The following is a 21,905-nucleotide window of genomic DNA, read 5'->3' on the forward strand; positions in this document are numbered from 1 at the left end:
AATCAATAGATTTACTGCGTCGTCGTTTCGTTGAGCAATTTATCTCTCGTCTCAGACTAATGGATTGGCCATTAAAATCACGTGATATAACATTTTTGGACATTTATTTCTGGGGGTGTGTAAAGTCTAAATGCTTTGTAGATAAACCAGCTTCGATTGCGCCATTGGAAGCTAATATTACTAAAGTTATTCATGAGGTAGTGACCGAAGTTCAAATTGGTGTTTGCGGATGGCCAAATTACGGCGCAATTGCGGCCAACATTTGGGGTTACTTTTAAAAATAAATGTCATGAATGGTTCTACACAAAAATAATGAATTTCAATTTAAAATCCGATGCCTCTAAAAATCAATTTTTTTATTTTATTTTCTTAATGTACATATATTTACGAATACACACAGAAAATTTAATATACATCCGGTGAATATTTTCGAAGTTACACGCAAGTCTCAAAAAGGCCTATCAGAGTGCTTGAAAGTACAAAGCAAACTTTAAACGCGTTTTTCTCAAAATGGTGTTCTCAAAGTCTTTGGCCAACGTTACTCGAAAACGGCTAAACCGATTAGTCTCAAATTTTAACACGAGCTTCTCCAATATACTTCTTAGTAATTAATCGAAGATGTTTTTTCACCCATAAATATATACCTATATATTTTTTTATAAACAATTTAAGTCCGAAGTTTTGGTCAAAAATCGATTTTTTGTTTTGAGAAACCGCCATTTTGATAAAAAATTTATTAATTCCTTCGATTAATTGCTAGATTTAACAATACTTTAACTGAATCTGTTTGGTTTTTTAATTTCAGAGAATCCAGTTCAGAGATATAGTGGTCACCGCAAAACGACTTTTTTTGAGAGGAGCTGCCGGAGATCAGTTGTAGCTCCTTTCCAAAAAAATATTTTTACTAATACTAAGTCATAAAATACAGTTCAATGATAACATAAGATGTGCAAAAATTTTTAGATCAATAAGTCTCTTGCCTATTTTGTCGAAGCTATTTGAACAACGGATTTATGACCGCCTTGATCCCCTAATACAATCTAACGACATCATTCCCTCTCATCAATTTGGCTTTTGGCGAAAACATTCAACGATACAACGTGGCTAAGGCCTTTGATAGTATATGGCATCCCGGACTATCGCACAAACTACAAAAAATACTTCCAACTGACTAGTATCTACTTTAGCGGAGTTCCCTTAACGAAAGATATTTTTATGTTAAATATCACTACGAATGATGTACTGATGTATAACGTATGGAAACAGGTGTTCCACAAGGAAGCGTTTTGGGACCGCTCTTATATATTATCTATACACATAATATACCCCGCCCAAGTGACGATAGCATGATTGCAACCTTTGCTGACGACACCGTTTTAATGAGCTCTAACAAAAACCTAAATGTTGCCACAAATAAACTACAACAACTACTTAACACAACGCTGGCCTGGTTCAATACATGGGGGATCGAAATTAACACAGATAAAATATCCAAGTAATATACACAAACAGAAAATGTGATCCACAAATATTGACTATAAATAATAAAGTCATAAAATTTGATACAAAAGCCAAATATTTAGTCTTAATAATTGATATAAAACTGGCCTTGAAGGAGCATACACTTCAGAAATGAAGTTAAAAACAGATTCGGACAACTATACTGGCCACTTCGAAGCGACTCGCGACTTTCAATTGGTAATAAATTGTTAATCTACAAAACTCTTATAACTTCAAACTGGAAATATGTCATCGAACTATGGGGAGTAACCTTAAAATATTGCGTCGTTACAATCAAAAATCCTAAGGACTATCACAAACGCATAGCCAATGACGATCTACACAGGGACCTTAAAATTAAATTTATGGAAGACGTCATTCGAGAATGCAGCACAAATCATATTCACAGACTACTAACACACACAAACGAAGATATGCTGAAAACTCCACATTCAGAACTGCAAAAACGAAGACTAAAACGAATAACTCCGACAGCCCTAGCAGATACTTCATCACTAAAATAAATATACATATACATATTAATCATATTATGTCATATAATTCTTATATGCATTATACCTCTTACGCTGTAAAAAGAAATGTTCTTAAAATAAAAATTTAATGTTACGCTTATATTTCCATAATTGTTATAAAAATTACTAAGTGTTGAAGGTTGACAGATGTAATAAATTGGAAAAAAGAAACAAGGAAAAAAATAAATTATGAAGTTTTCTCAGAAAAAATTCTGGAAAAATCGGTTTTTTCGGCCTTCCCACTTTATATAACCCCTTATGAGACGATTTTTCATGGCGGAAATACACTCAGAAGTTCGCCAATTTAATTTAAAGCCTCCCTTGTTATCAAGTGGGTAATAGATAAAGCGGGCACTTGATTGCGTCCTTAACGTGCCTGGACATATTTTGGTTCAACCTATTCTAGCCGCTCATTGTAAAAATTGTGTTTCACAACATAAAACATTTCCCATAAATTTCTGTTGAATGCTGCTGAATCCTTGAAAATTTAATCTTGACTGGAATTAAATCCGCATTGTTCCGGTAACCGGTAGAACCAACTGTATGCAGGAACGGTTGTGTGCTGCGTGCAATTTAATACTTTCCGTGTGCTTTTTCCAATGTTATTCAACCCCATTTGATTCCTAAACGTAGAAAAAGAGCAGCAATGGCATTTTAAAAGCGCTTCCTGAAATATTTAACATATACCAAATCTTAAATGTATCAACAAATGCCTCTGCATTATCTGCAGAATATTCTGGCCAAACACCATTAGTAACGACGCTCTGTGGAGATTAACGAACGCGGAACCCATCCTTAGGCTAATCAAACGCAGAAACTGGCGATGGATAAGTCACACATTGAGAAAACCACCACATAGCATCATGAGAATGGCTCTGCACTGGAACCCGCTGGGAGTAGAGGTCGTGGTCGACCAAAAAAACACTTGGAGAAGGTCGATACTGTGCGAACTAGCCGATGCCGACATTTCACGAGACGGTGCAAAAACAACAGCACAGAACCGTGCACGATAGAAGAGTCTTGTTAAGGCCCTATACTCCCGAGATGAGTGAACAAGGAAAAAAAACTCATTACAACTTTTACCTTTTACCAATCGACTCACAATTCATGGAGTAAAACACTTAAAATGAATGGTACAATTTAAAGCTTTACTCCCTAAGCAAAAACCAAGCATTCAATTCATTGCATTTTGCCAAAAGTTATGCTGCCTCCAAACTTTAAATTTTTAAACAAGGCCAATTACACTTTACTGGCGTCATTTCATTTTTATTTCACTCTCTTTTTAACAAAATGCACAATTCCACCCGCAAAATAAGCAAAATTTCCCCCACAACAAGCTAAAGCTAACCAAAGCCTCAACAGCACCACAAAAAGCGAATGCGTTCTGGCCACTTTTCAATACATTTTTTGTCTAGCTGTGTTTTCGAGTATTGGCATATTAAACTGCTTTACTTCTTCTTGGGCTTAAGAATGTTGTAGGCAATGATGAGACCGACCACAGCATATGTGGCTTTGGCCACCTGAAAGATTAGGAAAAGAGTAAAAAATGTTTACATAATTACTTTGCATGAGGGATTCTATGCAGGCACTTACGTTAGCACGGCCACGCATTGTGGAGCCATTGAAATGTTTCGAGAGTCCACTTAATTTAGCGTCCTCGGCATGTGAATCACCCGCCATTTTGCTGTGGATGGAAAGATTTTTTATAATTTATTATTTTAGTAAAATACTAGCACTTTTACTTCTCCACTCACTTGGTTTTTAGTTACGCCTGTTAAGCGGATAGGAAAAATATTCGCTAATGCTGTGGGCAACTGTCAAAATTTCGAGGTTAGGTTATGTAAGTGAGACTGAATTCGAAGTTGGTTTGTCAAAATTGTGACAGCTGTTGGTGCCCTGCATTGCCGACTTGGTAGTTGAAAAGGAAGTGTAGAGATTGTAATCGTGCGGCAGGCCAATTATTTTACGTCGCATGAGTTTCTGCAACTAAATTTACGCGCACTAATTTGCGTGTGAGCGGAAGGGTTGCTGGAAATACGTAAAAATATGTTAATATTTTAAGTTTTTTAGCTATTTAAAAATATTTTTTTTATATTAATATTTAATTTGGTAAGCACAGGCGAGATTAAGGAAATAAAAAATTAAAAAGAGAACATCCGGCTCATTTCTTAGACCTTTTTTTGCAATAACAACAAATGTAAAAAAATACGGTTCCGTGTGGTTGAATATAGTAAAAAACCATAACAATCATAAAACAGTCTATTGGATTAAGTTTTTGTATTCATCTTTATTGACATTTTAGAAAAAAAAAATTGTCTTCTAAAAAGTATCTTTTTTTCTTTGTTCATTCCTCTCTGGAGCATAGGGCCTAGACAAGACTCAGTCTTGCGTTGGATTCGTTTTAATCTATTTTGCTTTTTGACAGGGTACGTGATTAGCCTGTCGCTACCAGTCCTGGTCCTAGGAAAGCCCAGCTGTCGTTGCTTAGGAACAACGCCTTCTTACTGTTTGGAGCGCCATCTGTGTTTCACATTTTTCTGCCAGAAGAATCGCACAGATGGTTGAGGTCTTCGCTAAATTTGATGTGTCTGCGCTATTACCGCGGTTGCCCGCTTCCTCTTGCTGGCGCCCCTGCTGCAATGTGTAACTGTGTGCTGTTCTTTGTTTTTGCTTGTTTTAGCAGCCACAATGCAAATAATGCGCTGACTATTGTGCGGGAGTAAGGATGGAAAGGATAAGGTTTGGGGTTGAGGAATGAGAATTGTGTTTTAATTTTTTTTTAAATTTTTTTATTTATTTTAGCAACAGGGAAAGTAGGTGAATTTGGAAAAGTGCGAGGACCGTGCTTTACGTGGGATTCAAACCCACAACCTCTGGGATGGCAGGCTAGTGCACTTACGCTAGACTACCGAGGCCAGTTAAGTATACGCAATGTGAGTTGCTCATTTTCATGCTACCCAGAAATAATATGATTCCCTCTTCCTTAACTAAATTTTTCCATTTAATTTATCTCGGGAATGAAATTGATTCAAGAGAGGGTTAGGACACCTTTTTTAAAATCTTCAGTTGGGCACCTGGGTCTGGCCTTTTTTCTTTCTGTTCGAGGATGCTTTTTAAAAGGTTATATTCATAAATCGGGGAAAAAATAAATTTTGGGAAGCTACCTGTAAGCTCAAGTCGTTAGGTGTAATAGAAAAATGTTAAATTCACGACCAAAGTCGAAAAAGTCTGGTAAGTCCCGGATGTTGAACGGCGGGTTAAGCTATCCAAGAACGGTCTCATTCTGAAGACTGCTGGTACGAGGGTATTAAGGAATCTATAGTTTTATACTACCTCTCAACAGCAAAAGGTTTTTACGTGAAGTTTTTCATAGCAGAATTGCACTCTGAGGTTTGCCATGGCTATCCTCCGAGGGGCGAACGCTATTAGAAAAAAACTTGCATATCCACAGCGGACATCAAACCAACCAAATGCTCTGGAGTATCTAGTTAGGGATGTTTGAAGCAAAGGAAACTTTAAACGAGTTTTATGGACTTTATTTCAAAACATCGAATTTGGGTTTTTTATTTCCTTCTAAAACTTAACACTTCTTAAATGCCGTGCCAAATTTTCAAGGCAATCAGAGCAAAACTGACGGAGATATATGACTTTAACCGAAGTAGCCTTTAACCAAAGTTAGCGAAACTGTTGAATTGCCATCTGAACTCTCTCAAAGAGAGCACAATTTATAAAAGTAAACGAAAACCAGAAAACCCGTAAGAGTTTTTCATTGAAATTAAAAGTGAAATAAGAAAAATGGGAGATTCAAATTGAAAAAAGCTAAGAATAGTGCGTTCTCCACGTATGTAAGTTCCATAGGGTCAAATTTAGATTAACTTACCTCTTCTTTGCCTAAATTCTTTATATTTGCTTTTTCCGACGCTAAATTACAATTCTAGGATTTGCTTAAATTATAACCAGCTGTAACGCTCCTAGCCTTTGGATTCTCTTGCAACTTTTTTGCGTTCTTTAGCGTGAATAGTCGATTTGCAGTTTCCATTCCATATCCTACCTTGGACCGCAGTGGGCTAAAGTCTGTTTTGTGCATTGCAAGTTTTAGCGCCCCTTTTAGAAATTGAATGCCACTAAAGAAGAAGAAGAAGTCACTCTCTAAAGTTAAACATTTTACTGAACATATATTTTATTGCCGAAGGGATACCTCGTTTAAGCCTAGGCTTGAATGGCCGCCATCTCAGAACAATCTGCCTACGAGAGACGGCTCGAAGCCAACGATCCGATCCGATTTATATCAGACCAATAATTATCAGCTTAAAAAATGTATGGGAAATGTTTTATGCTATTACAAAAACAACAGCAACAACTACCTTCTTACAAAGATGATAGATTACTAGATTGGTCGAACATCTGCTATGGTGAGCAACAAAATTGTTGGAGCAACTTCGGCTGCCACGTCACCGAGTACTCGCCCGCTCATTTCACACGGCTTCACACACTCGTCCAATCAGCCGTTGTTTAGACGGCAACGGAGCACAATGAGCGCTGACTGCGTTGACTTTTTTGTATATCACCAACACAATCTCAGGTTTTTAGTAAAGCTGCTGTTACGACTTCGGCTATGTCCGCGTCGGAGAGGCTAATAAGGTGACACCGATCGTGGTACCGCTACTTTGCTCTCAGCGAATTTTACAGAATCGTTGTATGTGTGAATTCTCAGTCGTGCATTTTATTCATGTGTTGTTTGTTTCTATCATTCTTGGGTTATGCCAGCCAATCAGCTGATTCCTTCAAAATCGCTGACGGTCTGATCTTGGCCACGTCTCTAAAAATCTTTTCACCATGGGCTATTAAAAGAAATTACTATTAAATTTATTTGCATATATAGATCTTTTATTTCACATTTTGTTTATTCATTTTCTAGGTGTACTATGTTTTAGACATAATTAACTTCTGTATTTCAAAGATTCATTGTTTATTTGATTTCGTGCGCTTTTTTGTTATTCATTCATTTTAATAATATTTTTCCTTTGATTTTGCATTATTTAATATCTAATGTTTAAAGCTACAAGATTATGGAGCAGATTATGTGTAGAATAGCTGAGTGTGTTTATACTTAACTATATTTTATATATGTATATATATTTACAAAGCTTGAGTCGTAACTAAATTGGAAAATATGAAAAATAATTAGTTTTACAATGCCATACATTTTTTAACTTTTAATTTTATTGTATATTTCTACCAAGAACTTTACTGCGGTTGAGAGCTCGCCTAGGTTTAGAAATATCAAGCGTTTCTATCACATAGAGTTAACTCAAGTAGCTGATTTTTGAAGTTTACAGCTGATAGATAGCTAACAGAGTTTTCTGTATTTTTATGTAAAGAGTTTCATGTTTTTATGGATATGAATTTGGGTATTTGAATGAGATGTTTAACTGTAGATAAGTGTAAACTGCAGTTAAGGCTCGGTAGAAATACACTATTATCAAAATAACTATATTTTATTTAATTTTTTTATTAATTGCCTTTCAATTTCTCTTTTATTTAACACTTTTTTTTAATCTTAGTTCGTTTTACTTTATTGAGTTTTTTCATTTAACTTTAATTTATTTTATTTTAATTTATTTTATTTTAATTTATTTTATTTTGTTTTACTTTTTATGTTTTTTATTTTTTTTTTTTACTTTATTGCCTTTCAGTTTTTCTTTTATTTAATACATTTTTTTAGTTTATTTCGCTTTATTGAATTTAATTTTTTTAATTAACTTTAATTTATGCTATTTTATTTTTTTGTATTGTATTATTTTTTTAAATTTTTTACTTTATTGCATTTCACTTTTTCTTTTATTTAAGAAATTTTAATTTAGTTTACATTTTTTATTTAACTTGAATTTATTTTATTTTTGCTTATTATATTTTTTATTTTTTTACTATTGATTTAATTTTTTACTTTAATGCATTTCACTTTTTCTTTTACTTAAAATTTTTTAAAAATTTAATTCGCTTTATTTTATTTAACTTTTTATCAAACTTTACTTGTTTCATTTTATTTTTTATTTATTAATTTTTTACTTTATAGCCATCCACTTTTTCTTTTATTTAATAATATTTTTTTATGTCGCTTTATTTGTTTTAATTTTTTTACTTAATTTAATTTTGCTTTATTTTTTTATTATATATATTTTTTTTTAATTTTTTTTTTATTGTTTTGCTTTATTGCCTTTAACTTTTTCTTTTATTTAATATATTATTTTATTTTATTTCGTTTTACTTTATTTAATTTTTTTATTTAACTTTAATTTATTTTGTTTTTTGTTCGATCGATTTATTTAATTTTTTTAATTTTTATTTCTTGAATTTATTTAATTTTGGAACTTTAATTTATTTTATTAAATTTTTTATTATTTCTTTAATGTTTTACTTTATTACTTTTCACTTTTTCTTTTATTTAATAATTTTTTTATTTTTATTTCGTCTTATTTATTTTATTTTTAATTTATTTTATTCTTTAAGTTTTTAATTAATTATTTATTTAATTCAATTTTGTAACTTTAATTTATTTTATATTTTTATTATTAATTTTTAATTCTTTACTTTATTGCCTCTATTTTTTCTTTTATTTAATAAATTGTTTTTAATTTTCGATCGATTTATTTTATTTTTTAATTTGAATTAATTTTTGTTTATTTAATTTCGTTTGATTTAATTTAATTTATTATTTTTATTTTATTTTGTATCATTTTATTTCCTTTCCCTTTATTTTATATACTCTTTTCTTCCAACAAATTAATAAACAAAGAACACTTTTGGACTTATAAGTTTTTCTTAAAATTTTTAATTTAAAATCAGATATTTTACAATTTTTCAAACACTGCGTAAGCAAAAATAATTAAATAAAAATCTACTAAATTAAATCACAATGAACACTGCTTATGACTAAAAATCTATATAGTTTTTATACAGTTTTATTTTAGGTTACTTAAAATTATCGTCCAAATCTAGTGCGTCCAAGAAGAAATCGTGCGCTTTTGCGGTCTGATTGAAACAAATTTAAAAAAAATTCTATGCGGTTTTGAAACAAAATGTAGTTTAGCAGCTTTGCTTTCAAATCAAATAATTTTGATTTTAAGTCCAATTTATGTTTCAAATGCTTTTTATCGCTGCTTGCTTGATAATCTCTTGCCAATATTTACAGTTACAGCAATCGCTTAAGAGTACACTTGTATATTCGTATTTTTGTATTGATCATGTCGTTGCAATTAGTGTTGATTTTTTCTAATAAATTTAATTACTTAATTGTGAGATTTCTTTTATGTGAAAAAAGCTTCGTTGTGAGCGGTGTACAATTGTCTACACTTCCATGTATTACAAGAAAAAATAATTGTGATTTTTTTGTGAGAGAATGCAATTAAATTTTGTGTTTAAATTTTTAATTTCAAAACTTCTGTCTCGTAGAGCTCATAGAATGCATCTCAAAGTGATCTGCATCATTGGATATTTTTCTAAACGATATTCGTATAGTCGACTACTGTGAGATTACACGTTCAACTTTTGCTTTTTAATTTGCTCACACTCACTTAAACTGACGGGTGTGACTAGACTGCAAGATGCCTACGCATGCTCGAGATGCCGTCGTCAAGGAAATAATTGAAAATTCGCTCTTCCCTCAAAGTGTTGCTTGTCAGAGCATTTAAAGTTGAACGAAAATGATCCTATTTGCTTGAAAGGAAAAGTTGTACTTATCAAGGGTGATAGATCACCAGATTTGGCCTTCAGTCATGGTGAAAAGCTTAATCGAGTGAGTAACTTCGTCATAGGGGACTCAGCAGCGGAATTCTGCACGCTCATTTCACACGTATTCACACACTCGTCCAATCAGTCGTTGTTTAGACGGCAACGGAGCAACAGGAGAGTTGACTGTGTTAACTTTTTCGTATATCACCAACACAATCTCAGTTTTTTCGTGAACTAACCGCTGTTATGACTCCGGTTACGTCAGCCAATCAGGTGAATCTTTCAAATTTGCTGAGAGCCGGTTAACGGTCTGAATTTTTTTCACCATGTAACAGAGCTATTATCTCATCTATATATCGTTCATTTATTTCAATAGTGTCATAATCCAAAAAAAAACAAATTTTGGGTTGAGAGAAACAGTTTAAAAGTTCTCAATTTACTATGTCTCCCTAAGTAAAAGAAAACACATATTTTTATTTAACAAAATACTCGTAATAGATATTGCCACGAATTTTTTACGCAGGATACATTTTTGGGTTAAACCCCTATTGAAGTAAATGACCGATATGGGCGTTAATTTTTAAGTATTTGATCGTTATAAATTTCTTTAAATTGTTTTCTTTGTTTCTGAGCTCTTATTATTTGAAATTTTATATACAAATTTCCCTGAAGCTTAGTGATATCTTCGCTAGTTGAAGTAACTGGATTTGAATCAAGTATTTTTCTAATATGGTGAAAATATTTTAATCAATTTTTTTTACTAAATATTTGCTGCATTTTAGTTTAAAATTTTTTGAAAATTGTTAAAGTATTGTAAAAAATAATAAAAATATAAAGCCATAGTAATAATCCACATTTAGTCGACTTATTATCTTCGGCCAATTATTTGCATGGTGCGTATATAAAAAAAACCTTGGAAGTGCTTTTAAAGTCGGCTTTGTGTTTTTTGTTGTTGTATATTTATGGGCTATAAAGTGAGTGTGATTCTTTCATAAAGCCATTTCTATGTATAACGGTTTTGCAGAAGTTCTCAAAAAGCCATTGAAAAGCGAAAGTATTTCTTTCGTTTAATGGTCTTCAACATTTCATACATACATACACACATACATAAGTACATACGCAAGTATGCGTGAGTGTGCATTAGTGTGTTTCCCTTTAGCTTCTCTTCACTACTCCTATTCAACTACGAGTTAATTTCTTTACACCCCTCTCCTATTCCTCATTTACAACAACACATCTATACACAAATTTCATCTACTCTCCAACGCCATCGATGCACTATTCTCTTGCTTAATCCGTTTCGCCGCACTCTCAGCGCTCAGCAACATTTTCATATCTTTATCGTCATCTACATCGTCACAGATATCGATCTCTTCTCTATCACAATCATCTTCGTCATCATCGCACATCGGCTCTTCATCAGCTTCGACTTCACGTTCTCGCTCGCGCTGGTCGTGTGCTTCCTGCCGTCTGCGTTGCATTTCCGCCTCCGCCGCGAGCAATTGTTGTTGATGTTGATGCGCTTGTTGACGACGTTGCGCCTCCGCATGCTGTTCGGCTAATTGTTGCTGATGTAACTGTTGTAGATGTTGTACGTGTTGCAAATGTTGTTGCTGATTGTAGGGGTGATGTTGCATGACGTGCGCATGTGCTTGTGCATGCGCCTGTTCTGCCAAACCACTCATAGCGCCATTGGCTAGATCAATACCGCCACCGCCAACAACACTGCTCCCCACCACATCGTGATGCCGTTTGTGTTTGGAGGGGGCATCGAAGAGCAAACGCGATATGGAGAATGAAGAGATCGGTGAATTGTGTGTGCTGCCGGCCGAGTAGGAGGTGTTGGTGTCGTCTGAGGTGGGCGTTTCACGATCACTCTCATCCGATTTCAGTATATCGGCGGCTTCGAGTGATTTCTTATGCATGCCCAGCAGCCATGGCGCTACCGATTCGTCATCTTTGGCCGATTTGAGTATGGTTTCGGGTAGTGGCAGTGAGTGTCGTACCATGGCGCCGTAGAGGCCATATTCAGCCATTTTGGTGCTGTGGCCCCAACATTTTTCCGTTTTTCGCCATTTAGCGCGACGGTTCTGGAACCAAACCTGGAGGAATAGAAAAACAAAACACTTTTAGTTGTAGTCATTCCACTTCTCTAAACTTACACGTAGAATTTATATGGAAACAATAATATTTTATACAACTAATTGGAGATATAAGTTGAGGAGAAAAACGCCATTATTTTGAACGAATTTGGAGGAGCCGAAGCATGAAATGAAAAATAAATCGTCCCATAAAAAAATAATCGCCCAGGCCGAGTTTGTTATATGTAGTTAAACTTCGTAAAGTTTACATCATAAAGAGAACTGACATGCCCACACAAATTTTAATGAACGTAAATCTTCAGATTTCCTCAGACTTCGAGATTTATGTATATCGAAAAGAAGCCTTCGCAGCTCGAATCATAGCTCAATCTAGAGTCTTTTTGGCGACCTCAAACTATTTCTAAAAGGAAATACCTCTAATACGTACTTTAGAAAAATTCATAACGTTACCGAAAATTTGAATACCAAATATTATTTAAATTCGCGAAAGCGCACTTTTTTAACGATTTGGTGTGCTATGTCTGTTTTAGCTCCATTGTCAGTTATTATTTGGCTGCCTAGTGCGAAGTTTGCCGTGCTTAACGGGTTGATGTTCATCGCTTTTGCGTTGTTCACGTTAATACGCAGAGCCACACTTTCAGCGTGTAGGAAAATATCAACAAGCTTTGATTCTAGAATACTACAATTTCATTTCTCCTTTACCTCGGTGTTAAATTTCCCCACAGTATCACTAAACATTCAATAGCTACAGCGCGTGGTGCATACTTGAGAACTTCAAAGGTATTTTAAGCGTGCGCGTAAATTTAAGTTTGCAGTAAATAAAAGGCTTTTGTTGTAGATTAAAATAAAAGAAAAATAAAATCAATTCCTTTCACCTCACTTTTAACTCATTTCTTTCACTTTCAAGACTACCATTTTATTTTCCCCAACCTGTACTCCCCATTCCACATATTTTACTAAAATGCAAGCAAAGCGAAAAAAATATGATTGGCAGTTCGTGTACGCAAAGGGAAATTATATTACCAACTTTTCTACCTAACTTGGTACTCAGCATTTGCTGTCGTAATTATGTAATTAGTAATGAGTACGACCGCCTGCAGCCACTCAGCCACTAACAAAATCCATTTCAACGAAGCAGAAGTGAGCGCGTTGAAATTAATGCTTCTCAATGAGTACGTACGCGTATATGGATGTGTGTATGCGTGTAAATCTATAGCAACTCGTATTTTTTGGGGGTAAGTTTTGCGCACAAAATGGTGGCGCAGCAAAGGAAATTGAAATAAAATTATTTCCTTTATATATAACAAATCCCCCCACACACAAATACCACATCCAATACACTAACTGTGAGTAGTCACTGAGACGGCACAGCGCATAGAACGCATGCACTGACAGCGGGTGGTTTGGCGGGTGCAGTGGGTATGTATGGATGTATGCCTGAGCTTTAACGATGCAAAGCAAGTGTGTGTGTGTGTGTGTAGATGTTGTTGTTTGTTTGTTAGCGGAGAAAAATATCCGCATTGCAAATTTATGACAGTTTTCATGCATATATATACCTTCTCCTACAGAGTACTCGTATACTCTATGTTATTTTCCATATCACTTGCGCGCATGTTGTTGTTAGTTTTACACAGTTGTGCGAACACTCTACAGGGTAATAATTAGTTGCTCATTAATCAACACAGCAAAGCATCGGTATAATAATAATTATGCTGCTGCCTCTAAGCTGGCGAGCAGCACTGTCTCACGCCAATAATGAGTTGCGTGTGCGGGGACGTGTGCGCGGGTATTAAAATCGCATATCAGACAATGCAAACAACAAATACAACAACTGCAAAACAAAGAAATAGAAGTGTTAACGGTCAGCCGAATTTTCGCGCATCTCCAACAAAACCACAACCAATTCGCACCAAAACAAACCAAAGAACAATTCCATTTGTTTCTACCCCGCGCGCGCAAAGGCTGCTCTACTCATCGTTGACTACTGCCGTCGTCGTGCATTGTGAATTCTTTTTGCAGCAAAAGAAATTGAAATTTGATATTCAATTAAAAGAACTGAACAAATGAATGAGTAAAATTTTTATAATACCGCATTCGCATTACAAATACAAATGCGAGAGTGTGTGTGTGCGTGCGTGGCGTATTCTGTTTGGGATTTTGTTGGATTTTCAGCCTTTGGTATGTGTTTTAATTAAATAAAATTTTATTTATTTGCCTAAAAGCGTAAAGATGATTTTTGCAAGTTTGTGTGTGTTTAAAAATGTAAAAATATTTGGTCATTTGAAAGGTGGAATGAGTAAATATTTATATATTAAATTTGTGTGTTTTTCTTGTTGATGTGTGCAGAAAAGGTTGCGAGGGTTTCATAGGGACTATCACAGTTGTTGAGAAATGAATGAAAAATGTATGCACATATGTATGGACATACATACATACATACAAACGTGATTCGCGAGGAAATGAAATAAATATTTCATTAATAAATCAAAATTATGAGAATTTTACGGAAATTTAAGTATAAATCAAAATTATGAGAAATTGATGGGTATTTAAGTATGTTGTGTCTAATTGAAAATTCTTCAAAAATATTTCTTTCTAATATATTGACTCATATATTTGAAACAAATTGAATTTTTTTCTCAGTGCTAGGCGGCGAAAGAGCGTCCTCTACCCTCACTAGCAAGCATTAGTGCTGGGTTGGCGACTTTATGCCTCTACACACAACATAAGACATCTTAAGTTGGCGGAATGTATAGTGAAGGTTGTGAAATGAAGCGGGTTTCCATTTTATTTGTGTCATCACCGATCCAAATTTCACTTCTTCATTCGATCCTAATACATACATATCGCTTACCGCACAAGATCATGCAGGTTCTGCTGTTATGGAGAGGAGTCTATGGAACACTTAATCACCAACTGTGAGGCATTAGGTCACAGGAGATACAGAATCTTTGGCTCGTACCTATTAGAGGAAGAAGACCTACAATTCATTACTCCTTCCTAAGGAGCTCTTTCGATTGCTCGGTATACTAAATAATTATAATGAAGTAATTAGGGGCGCACAATATATCAATCTGGTCGCAGTGCATAAAGGCCCGTACCATAAACATTACTATTACCCGTCCATTACCATTACCATTATCATTACCATTACCATTACTATTACCATTACCCTTACCATTACCATTACCATGACCATTACCATTACCATTACCATCTCTTACCGCCGAACTTCATATTTCGGCTTTGATTCACTACTAGAAATGCTCTGTCTCGACTATCCATTAGTGGGTTGTAATTAATGGATGTTTCATCCATGGTAACGAAACGACGCAAAACTCATGCGGCGTGCGATTCAACATCGCCAAAAGCTCTTCTTTGGAGTTGTAAAGTGATATGATAAGTCTGTAGCCTATTCAAGTTCCTGAACGCTCGCTCACTCAATATTGAATCGCTGATTTTATTGATAAATTTTTATATGGTGACTTCAAGAAGGCAGCCAGAGCGTTCGGCGTCCCATTATGTTGGTACAATTGTACCATCGAAAGTGAGCAATGCGTGGTTCCAATCGACGATGGAAAGTCCTCATAATACATTTCAAGCTGTTTTTTGGATTGCGGGATGCCTTTTTCCTCCCATAAGTTGGGTTTAATGATCAAGCAAAAACTTGCATCCTTTGCTTAAAAAAAAATTATTTGTCTAATATTTCACTGATTAGGTTAGGTTGGAATGGTTACCCAAGGAATGGGCACACTTGGACGAAGATAAACGCATTCGTCCTTTGTGATACCATTGTGAAGGAGGTAAGGTGAAAGGGAAAGCCGATGGGATGAAACGAGAGGGCGGGGAGAGGTGGTGGTAGGATAGTTAGGAGGATGGGTTTAGAGTGCGTGGATTATGAACTATGACTGCGCTGGGTTTGCGTCAACCGCTTTGTGCTGCTGATGATCAGATTTTTAATGCCCACGCCAGCTACATATATCAGCAGGCGTAGCAAAGAAGTAAGAGCCAAGATGTCTAGATCTTAACTCCGCCAGAGCAGGGCAGCTAAGGAGAAGGTGCTGAGATGATTCCATCTCATCTTCCATACATCCGACGCAAAAAGGACTCGAGGTAATTCCAAGTCTCACAGCATGCATTCCTCGCGCATAGTGTCCTGTGAGAAAACCCACGAGATTCGAGAGCTGAGATTTTGTCAACCTAAGAAGCTCACCCGAGCGCCCCCCATCCACACATGGCCAGAAGGATTTCGTGACCTTACAAGTTTGTGTACTTGCCCAGCGCTCGCTGAGTTGGCGTGAGGCAACCTTCCCGAAAGCAGACCGCAGATAGTCAGGGGGATCCCAATTCACAGATTATTTTGTAAAAAAATTAGAAAGCATTCTGTTGTGTGTTTCTTCTAAATATAATGTTGAGTTTGAGAGAAGAACGTTCTTTTTTTTTAATTTTTTAGGTTTTATTGACCTACTCTTCTATTATTTCAAGTTCATCTGATTGCCATTCACTTAGGAGTCGCCAGGACGATTTTTCTGCATACGGTGCAAGCATTATGAGCTACCTCCGGGCCTCGCCAAGTATCCTTTGGGCAGCTTCCGAACATCCGTTTGCGGTGGAGCTTATGTCATGTAGCCGATATCTGGTTGTGCGTTGGCTTTGGGATTCGCCACGTGGAAATGGAATTGTTAAACACTAGAGCTTCTTTCAATTTGTTGGCAATTGTGGCAGTGACTATCTAATTTTTTTCCTAAAATGCTAATGAATTAATTAATTAAGAAGTAAGCCAAACATCTGTCCAAGAGTATTATATAATTAAGTAGACTTCAAATTAGGACCTTAATAGGGGCCCTCACAGGACATTGTCTCATAGGGCATTATGCAAGGAGATTAGGCGTTTACATGCATGATATCTGTAGTAGCTGCGGGAATGAGGAGGAGTTCGAAATTCAAATTCAACACCTTTTTGCACAAGCCCGGCTCTAGCCAGAAGCAGGAGCCGATATTTAAGATCCAACTTTTTAATGAATATAGGTAATCTATACACTTTAGGTATCAACAACCTTTTACGCTTTGTCAAAAGCTCAGAATGGTTCAATATGCAAAGGGAAATGTGGCTCAGCCCTCGCGGCTCACAACGGACCCATTTCGTGGTCTAAGTGGCATCGCTGTCTCGTGCGATGCGGCTGCTAAACCTAACCTAACTTCAGCCACACGAAAAAAAATGCATTTGTAGGCTTTATTATCATTCATGATTTCAGAATTTAAAATGCAGCACTTCATTTCCATTATTTTCTTAAGACATAAAAATTAACTGACAAAAAATGCCAATTTGACTCAGCATCAAAAAATCATATTTAACAATTAAAAGAGGAAAAGTAAGAAAGAATTTGTATGTTTATAGAAAAATCTCAGAATATGTACATTGCAATACAAATTCAAAATAAAAAATGTTTAATAAAAAAATATGTAAGAGAAAGTTTGTAAATTTATAGAAAAAAAATAGTAAAATACATTTCTTTTTTTTAACCTTATTTGGTATTCTGCCTATTCTCATAATTCATAGAAGACCTTTTACAAATATTTGAATTCATTTAAAAAGTTTCGTTGATTTAAGTATTAAAGGTATTCTTCCTGTGGAATATCCTTTCCAATAAACAAATTTAGCATTTCATAGGTAGCTCTTAGATGAGCTCGATCGGTGTTATCCATTTCCTTTTTCTTCTTTCTCATGCAGTGGTGGCGTGGGAGTAGAGACAACTTCATTTGGGTGTGAGTGAAAACGATCTCGGTATTTGCTTAAATTTTTATTGTAAAATAAAGGAAAAATATTCATTGTGCTTCAAATTTTTCATATAATATAAAGCAATGTTCTGGTCAAATCGTCACAACGAACTGATGAGTGATTATTTAAAAGTCAGAAATTTTAAAATCACAAATTTATTCATCAAGACATTAAGTGAATTTTCGCAAAAAAATATCTAGTAAACAAAAGTTTTTTTTTCTGGCCTGGCCTCACAGAAATATCAAATGCGGGACAGGTCTTCAGGTGGCGTCTTTGCATACTCTCCATTAATTATTTTTATTCAATTTACAATTTATTTGGTAATTATTTGGTACTTTTTGGTAATTATTTCAATTTAAATTAAAAAAAAAGTTTTAAAAATAAAAAAAATAAAATTTAAATTTTAAAATTCTGCTTCTTAGCTTTATTTTTAAAATGCTTACATTGAAATAATTAGCAAAAAAAGCCTTCCTAATATGGTTGCTTACGCATTACTTGTTGTACTCTTTTCCCACACTCATAAATTAACGACAAACCGGTATTTCTCTTGCTATCATCACTCATTTCGTTCCATCTCATATCAGTGCCAATCTAACCTAATTCGCCGCACAACTTGTAGTTGGTACTTAAGCGATAGTAAATCCCAAAACTAATTAAATAAATGTCGGTACAAAGTCAGTTGACTACATCATTGTTGTTGTGCAACGCATTGCTTGATATTCCATATTAACGGTAATTGTATAACAGTGCTAACAACAAACAAGTGCAAGCCGAAAATAATAACAATAATAATGCGCGCAACATTTATGTAAACGGCACGGTCAATTTGCAATTACCGAATGAAGTGGAAAAAAGAGTATGAATTTGTAAAGAACGTGAAATGTTTTAGGCGCTGGAGTGGCAAATTCCCGCGGGACAACTTGAAAGGCTGTGTGGAAAAGTTTAATTTTATTGCAGATAAAGTGTTTCTATGAGGGTGCATTAGTAAGTAGTAGTTGCGTGGCTTGGGTGCTTAGCTCATAACGAGCGAACTACGAGCGTCGTGCACACGACACGCGCTCATTTGCCACAATTTCAAGTGTATGCGTGAGAAAAACGACGACTGCAATAAACTGTTTCTTTTTTGCCAGCTGTGAGCGCCGAGATGCGCACACAGATAGTTTGAGTAGCGGTTAATGTGCAATGCAAACGAACAGGCGCGAACGTGTGCTGCAATTCTCCAAGGTATGTGCGACTAAGAGGGTGGAGAAAGGATATTCATACATACATACATACATATTTTATACATATATGAAAAAAATTTAAAAGCACCAGAGAATATTAAAATTAGACAAGTTCAAGCGGCAAATAGAAATTTTTATCACGTGACCGAATCACAGCAAACTATTCGCGTGAAATGTGTGCAAGCGTGTGCTTAAAAAAAAGAAACACAAAGAGGGGGAAGAGTATCAACTGCAACCCCTTGTTTATTTGTTCTATTTATGCATGTTTTTGCTGTTGTTGTTTGGTGTGTTGCCTGCTTTGTTGATTTTGCACTTGTTGTAACGCTTGTTTGTTTGCCAGTTAGTGTTTTGCTACAAGCATTCTAGATGAGTATTTGTTTAATACACTTGTTGTTATTGTTTGTGCTTTTTGTTTGTTTTTGTAACACTTGTCACAGAAATAGCAAATTAGATCTGCTCGAGTTAACAACAATAACATAAATGCGTACTTCGCGGGCGCACCCTAATGCCGAATAGTGGCATATACTTGACGATTGGGGATCTTGACAAGAAAAACAACACTACCAACAACAAAAATAATATAACAAAACAACAAACCATTAATAATGCATAACTGATGACAAAAGCTAGCTGCATTGTCGTCAAGGCAACACTACAGGCACATGTTGCTTTGCTCATATAAGCGACAATGTTGCTGCAACATTGTTGTATGCATTATAGTGCTCTATTTAGTGGGTAATTTGTGTTGCTTTAAATCAAAGTGTGGAAACCGACAGGTTTCAAAGTTGCTATTGTATTGTGTGTTATTATTGTTGTTATTCTAATCGTACATCGATTAGCAGCCTACAAAGAGTAAATGCGCGCTCATCAATGTTTCATGCCAATTCTTTTTTTTGTGTTTGTATGCAATTATTATTCATGTGTTTGTGAAGTATTTCTCATGCAATTTTTAGGTAATTTTTATACACTACCTTGCGTTTAAAAACATGTTCCGCGTAAAATAACATGATCCTGCACAATATCTTTGTAAAAGAAACAATCCGCGATTCCATCTGATGAATTGCAGTATTCGTGTACAATAAAGCATGAACTCAATAGAAAAACCATTTGCTTACTCTATTTGGTACGTACTTTAGTTTTGCCCGCCACTGTGTATTGGTTTCCACGACACACTTTTTATGCGCTACACCAACAGACAATGTTAACAAGTGCAATGATATCTTTATTTAAATTTTTTCGCAATTGTCATGTAGATTTCTATATGAAACACTGCTGGTTGTGCACAAGCACATATTCATGTTAATTCGTATTACGCGGCTATTAAAGTAATGTCGGAACAACTGAAAAAAATTTACAGCTCATTACACTTTCGCATTTTTTAACATATTTCATTTAAACGCTTCGCTATTTTAACCCCCAAACTGCACGCCATTTGGCCTTCCTCTGTTTGCCTTTTTTAAATTGTATTCCAACTGCTGGATGAATGCGTTTAAACTGCTTTGTGTAGGTGTTAATTACATAATTATGCAAAATATGTACTTAGCTCTGGTATGTGACAAAGAGGAGAGAAAATAAATATATTGAGTGAATGAAAAAAACCGAGAAAGCCGTTTCACTGTGGCCCCAGTAAACTGTAAGTAAAAAATTTTGTTGCTCTGAACAAAATAAAGGTTGGTCGGAACACAAGTTATTGAGCCATATTTTGTTTTCGAGATTTTTTTTGACACTAACAGCTCAAAATCTCGTTTGCTAGGCTTTATGAAGAATGCACAATACGTTTATTACAAAAAAAAAAAAATGCAGACTGGCTTCTTAGTCGATTACACTTATAATCCTCACAAAACATCTTAGAAAAATTAATAAAAATAAAAGGCTCCAACGAAATCAAAAACAAAACATATTAAATATTATTTGCAGAAAAACCTGTTCCAACTTTGCCAAGTACTTCTTGGGAAGGAGAAATTGAGGAGAACGAAAAAGCCCGTAACAACTACGATGTACAGAATACTGAGGTGTGCCGAACTTCAGACCGTTAACCGGCTCTCAGTGCTTACAGAAAACTGGGATTGTGTTGGTGATATACCGAAGTAATCAACACAGCTTACGTTCAGGTCTCTTCGCTGCGATCTGAACAACGACTGATTGGACGAGTGTGTAAATACGTGTGAAATAAGCATAGAATTCTGTTGCCGATTTCCCGATGATGCGGCAGCCGAAGTTACTCTCACAGTTTTGCTTCGGATGGCCAAACCTGTAATCTAACATCCTTGTGTAACCTCCGAAGGTATATAAATAAGATGTACATATACATATATTCAAAAGTTAATAACAGAGAGAGAAAGAGATCATCTGAGAGCTTTAAATCACCTCTTAGCTGGCAATGGGAAAGAAGTCGCGTACCTATAAAGCTTTCATAAAGTTAATTGTTTATTAATTAAACATTTAATTTATTTCATTATTTATTGATTAACATTTCATAAATAAATTTCTGGAAAATCGATAGCTCTGGAACACTTCGTCTGGTATCGCTTGGAATGAATGCAAACCAGGAAGGATAAATGGAGGAGGACGAAGAGGCCTGTAAACACCAAAGGTGATTTGGGGGAGCCATACTATAAATATTCAAAAGTTAAAGAGAGAGAGAGAGTAAGAGAGAGTTCATCTGAGATCTTCAGATATTTAAGATCTTAGTTGGCAATCGAAAAGAAGACGCATCCTGAAGATTTCATAAAGCTATTATTTTATTTTTTGATACAAATTAGAAAAAAATTAAATTTCAGAAAATAAATTTCTGGAAATTCATTAATTCTGGAACATTTGGCCTGGTATCGTTTGGGATGAGCGCAAACCACAATGAGGAAATTGAGGAGAACGAAGAAGCCTCTAACCACCAAAAGTATTTGGGTGAGAAATAAGTATTCAAAAGTTAATTTGGGTGAGAGAGTGAGAAAGAGAGAGACCATCTGAGATCTTCAGATTGCTTGGAATGAGCGCAAACCACAATGAAGAAATTGAGGAGATCGAAGTAGTCTGTCAG

General features: G+C 35.1%; 2 protein-coding genes across 2 annotated transcripts in view; both read right to left on the reverse strand.

Annotated features, from left to right (window-relative positions):
• Nucleotides 1-3,272: 3,272 nt before the first annotated feature.
• LOC128856728 (uncharacterized) lies at nucleotides 3,273-3,895 on the reverse strand. Its single transcript, XM_054092042.1, has 3 exons — nucleotides 3,788-3,895; nucleotides 3,627-3,717; nucleotides 3,273-3,553 (listed from the first exon to the last, which is right to left on the reverse strand). Exons 2-3 carry the CDS (start codon nucleotides 3,711-3,713, stop codon nucleotides 3,482-3,484), a joined length of 159 nt encoding a protein of 52 aa, XP_053948017.1. The 5' UTR covers nucleotides 3,714-3,717; nucleotides 3,788-3,895; the 3' UTR covers nucleotides 3,273-3,481.
• Nucleotides 3,896-8,784: 4,889 nt separating this feature from the next.
• LOC128858877 (muscle segmentation homeobox) overlaps nucleotides 8,785-21,905 on the reverse strand; it is an 87,160-nt gene continuing 74,039 nt past the window's right edge. Inside the window, exon 4 of the mRNA XM_054095430.1 lies at nucleotides 8,785-11,866. Within this exon, the coding sequence (XP_053951405.1) occupies nucleotides 11,015-11,866 (852 nt within the window). The 3' untranslated portion in view covers nucleotides 8,785-11,014. The remainder of the gene's footprint in view (nucleotides 11,867-21,905) is intronic.

Source organism: Anastrepha ludens, chromosome 3, assembly GCF_028408465.1.
Source record: "Anastrepha ludens isolate Willacy chromosome 3, idAnaLude1.1, whole genome shotgun sequence".
NCBI lineage: Eukaryota > Metazoa > Arthropoda > Insecta > Diptera > Tephritidae > Anastrepha > Anastrepha ludens.

Excerpts from the sequence above, each read along its gene's own strand:
- LOC128856728 (XM_054092042.1), bottom strand. The coding sequence starts at position 3,713 with ATGGCGGGTGATTCACATGCCGAGGACGCTAAATTAAGTGGACTCTCG. Across the intron at positions 3,554-3,626 it reads CAATGCGTGGCCGTGCTAAC|GTGGCCAAAGCCACATATGC; the intron begins GTAAGTGCCTGC and ends CTAATCTTTCAG.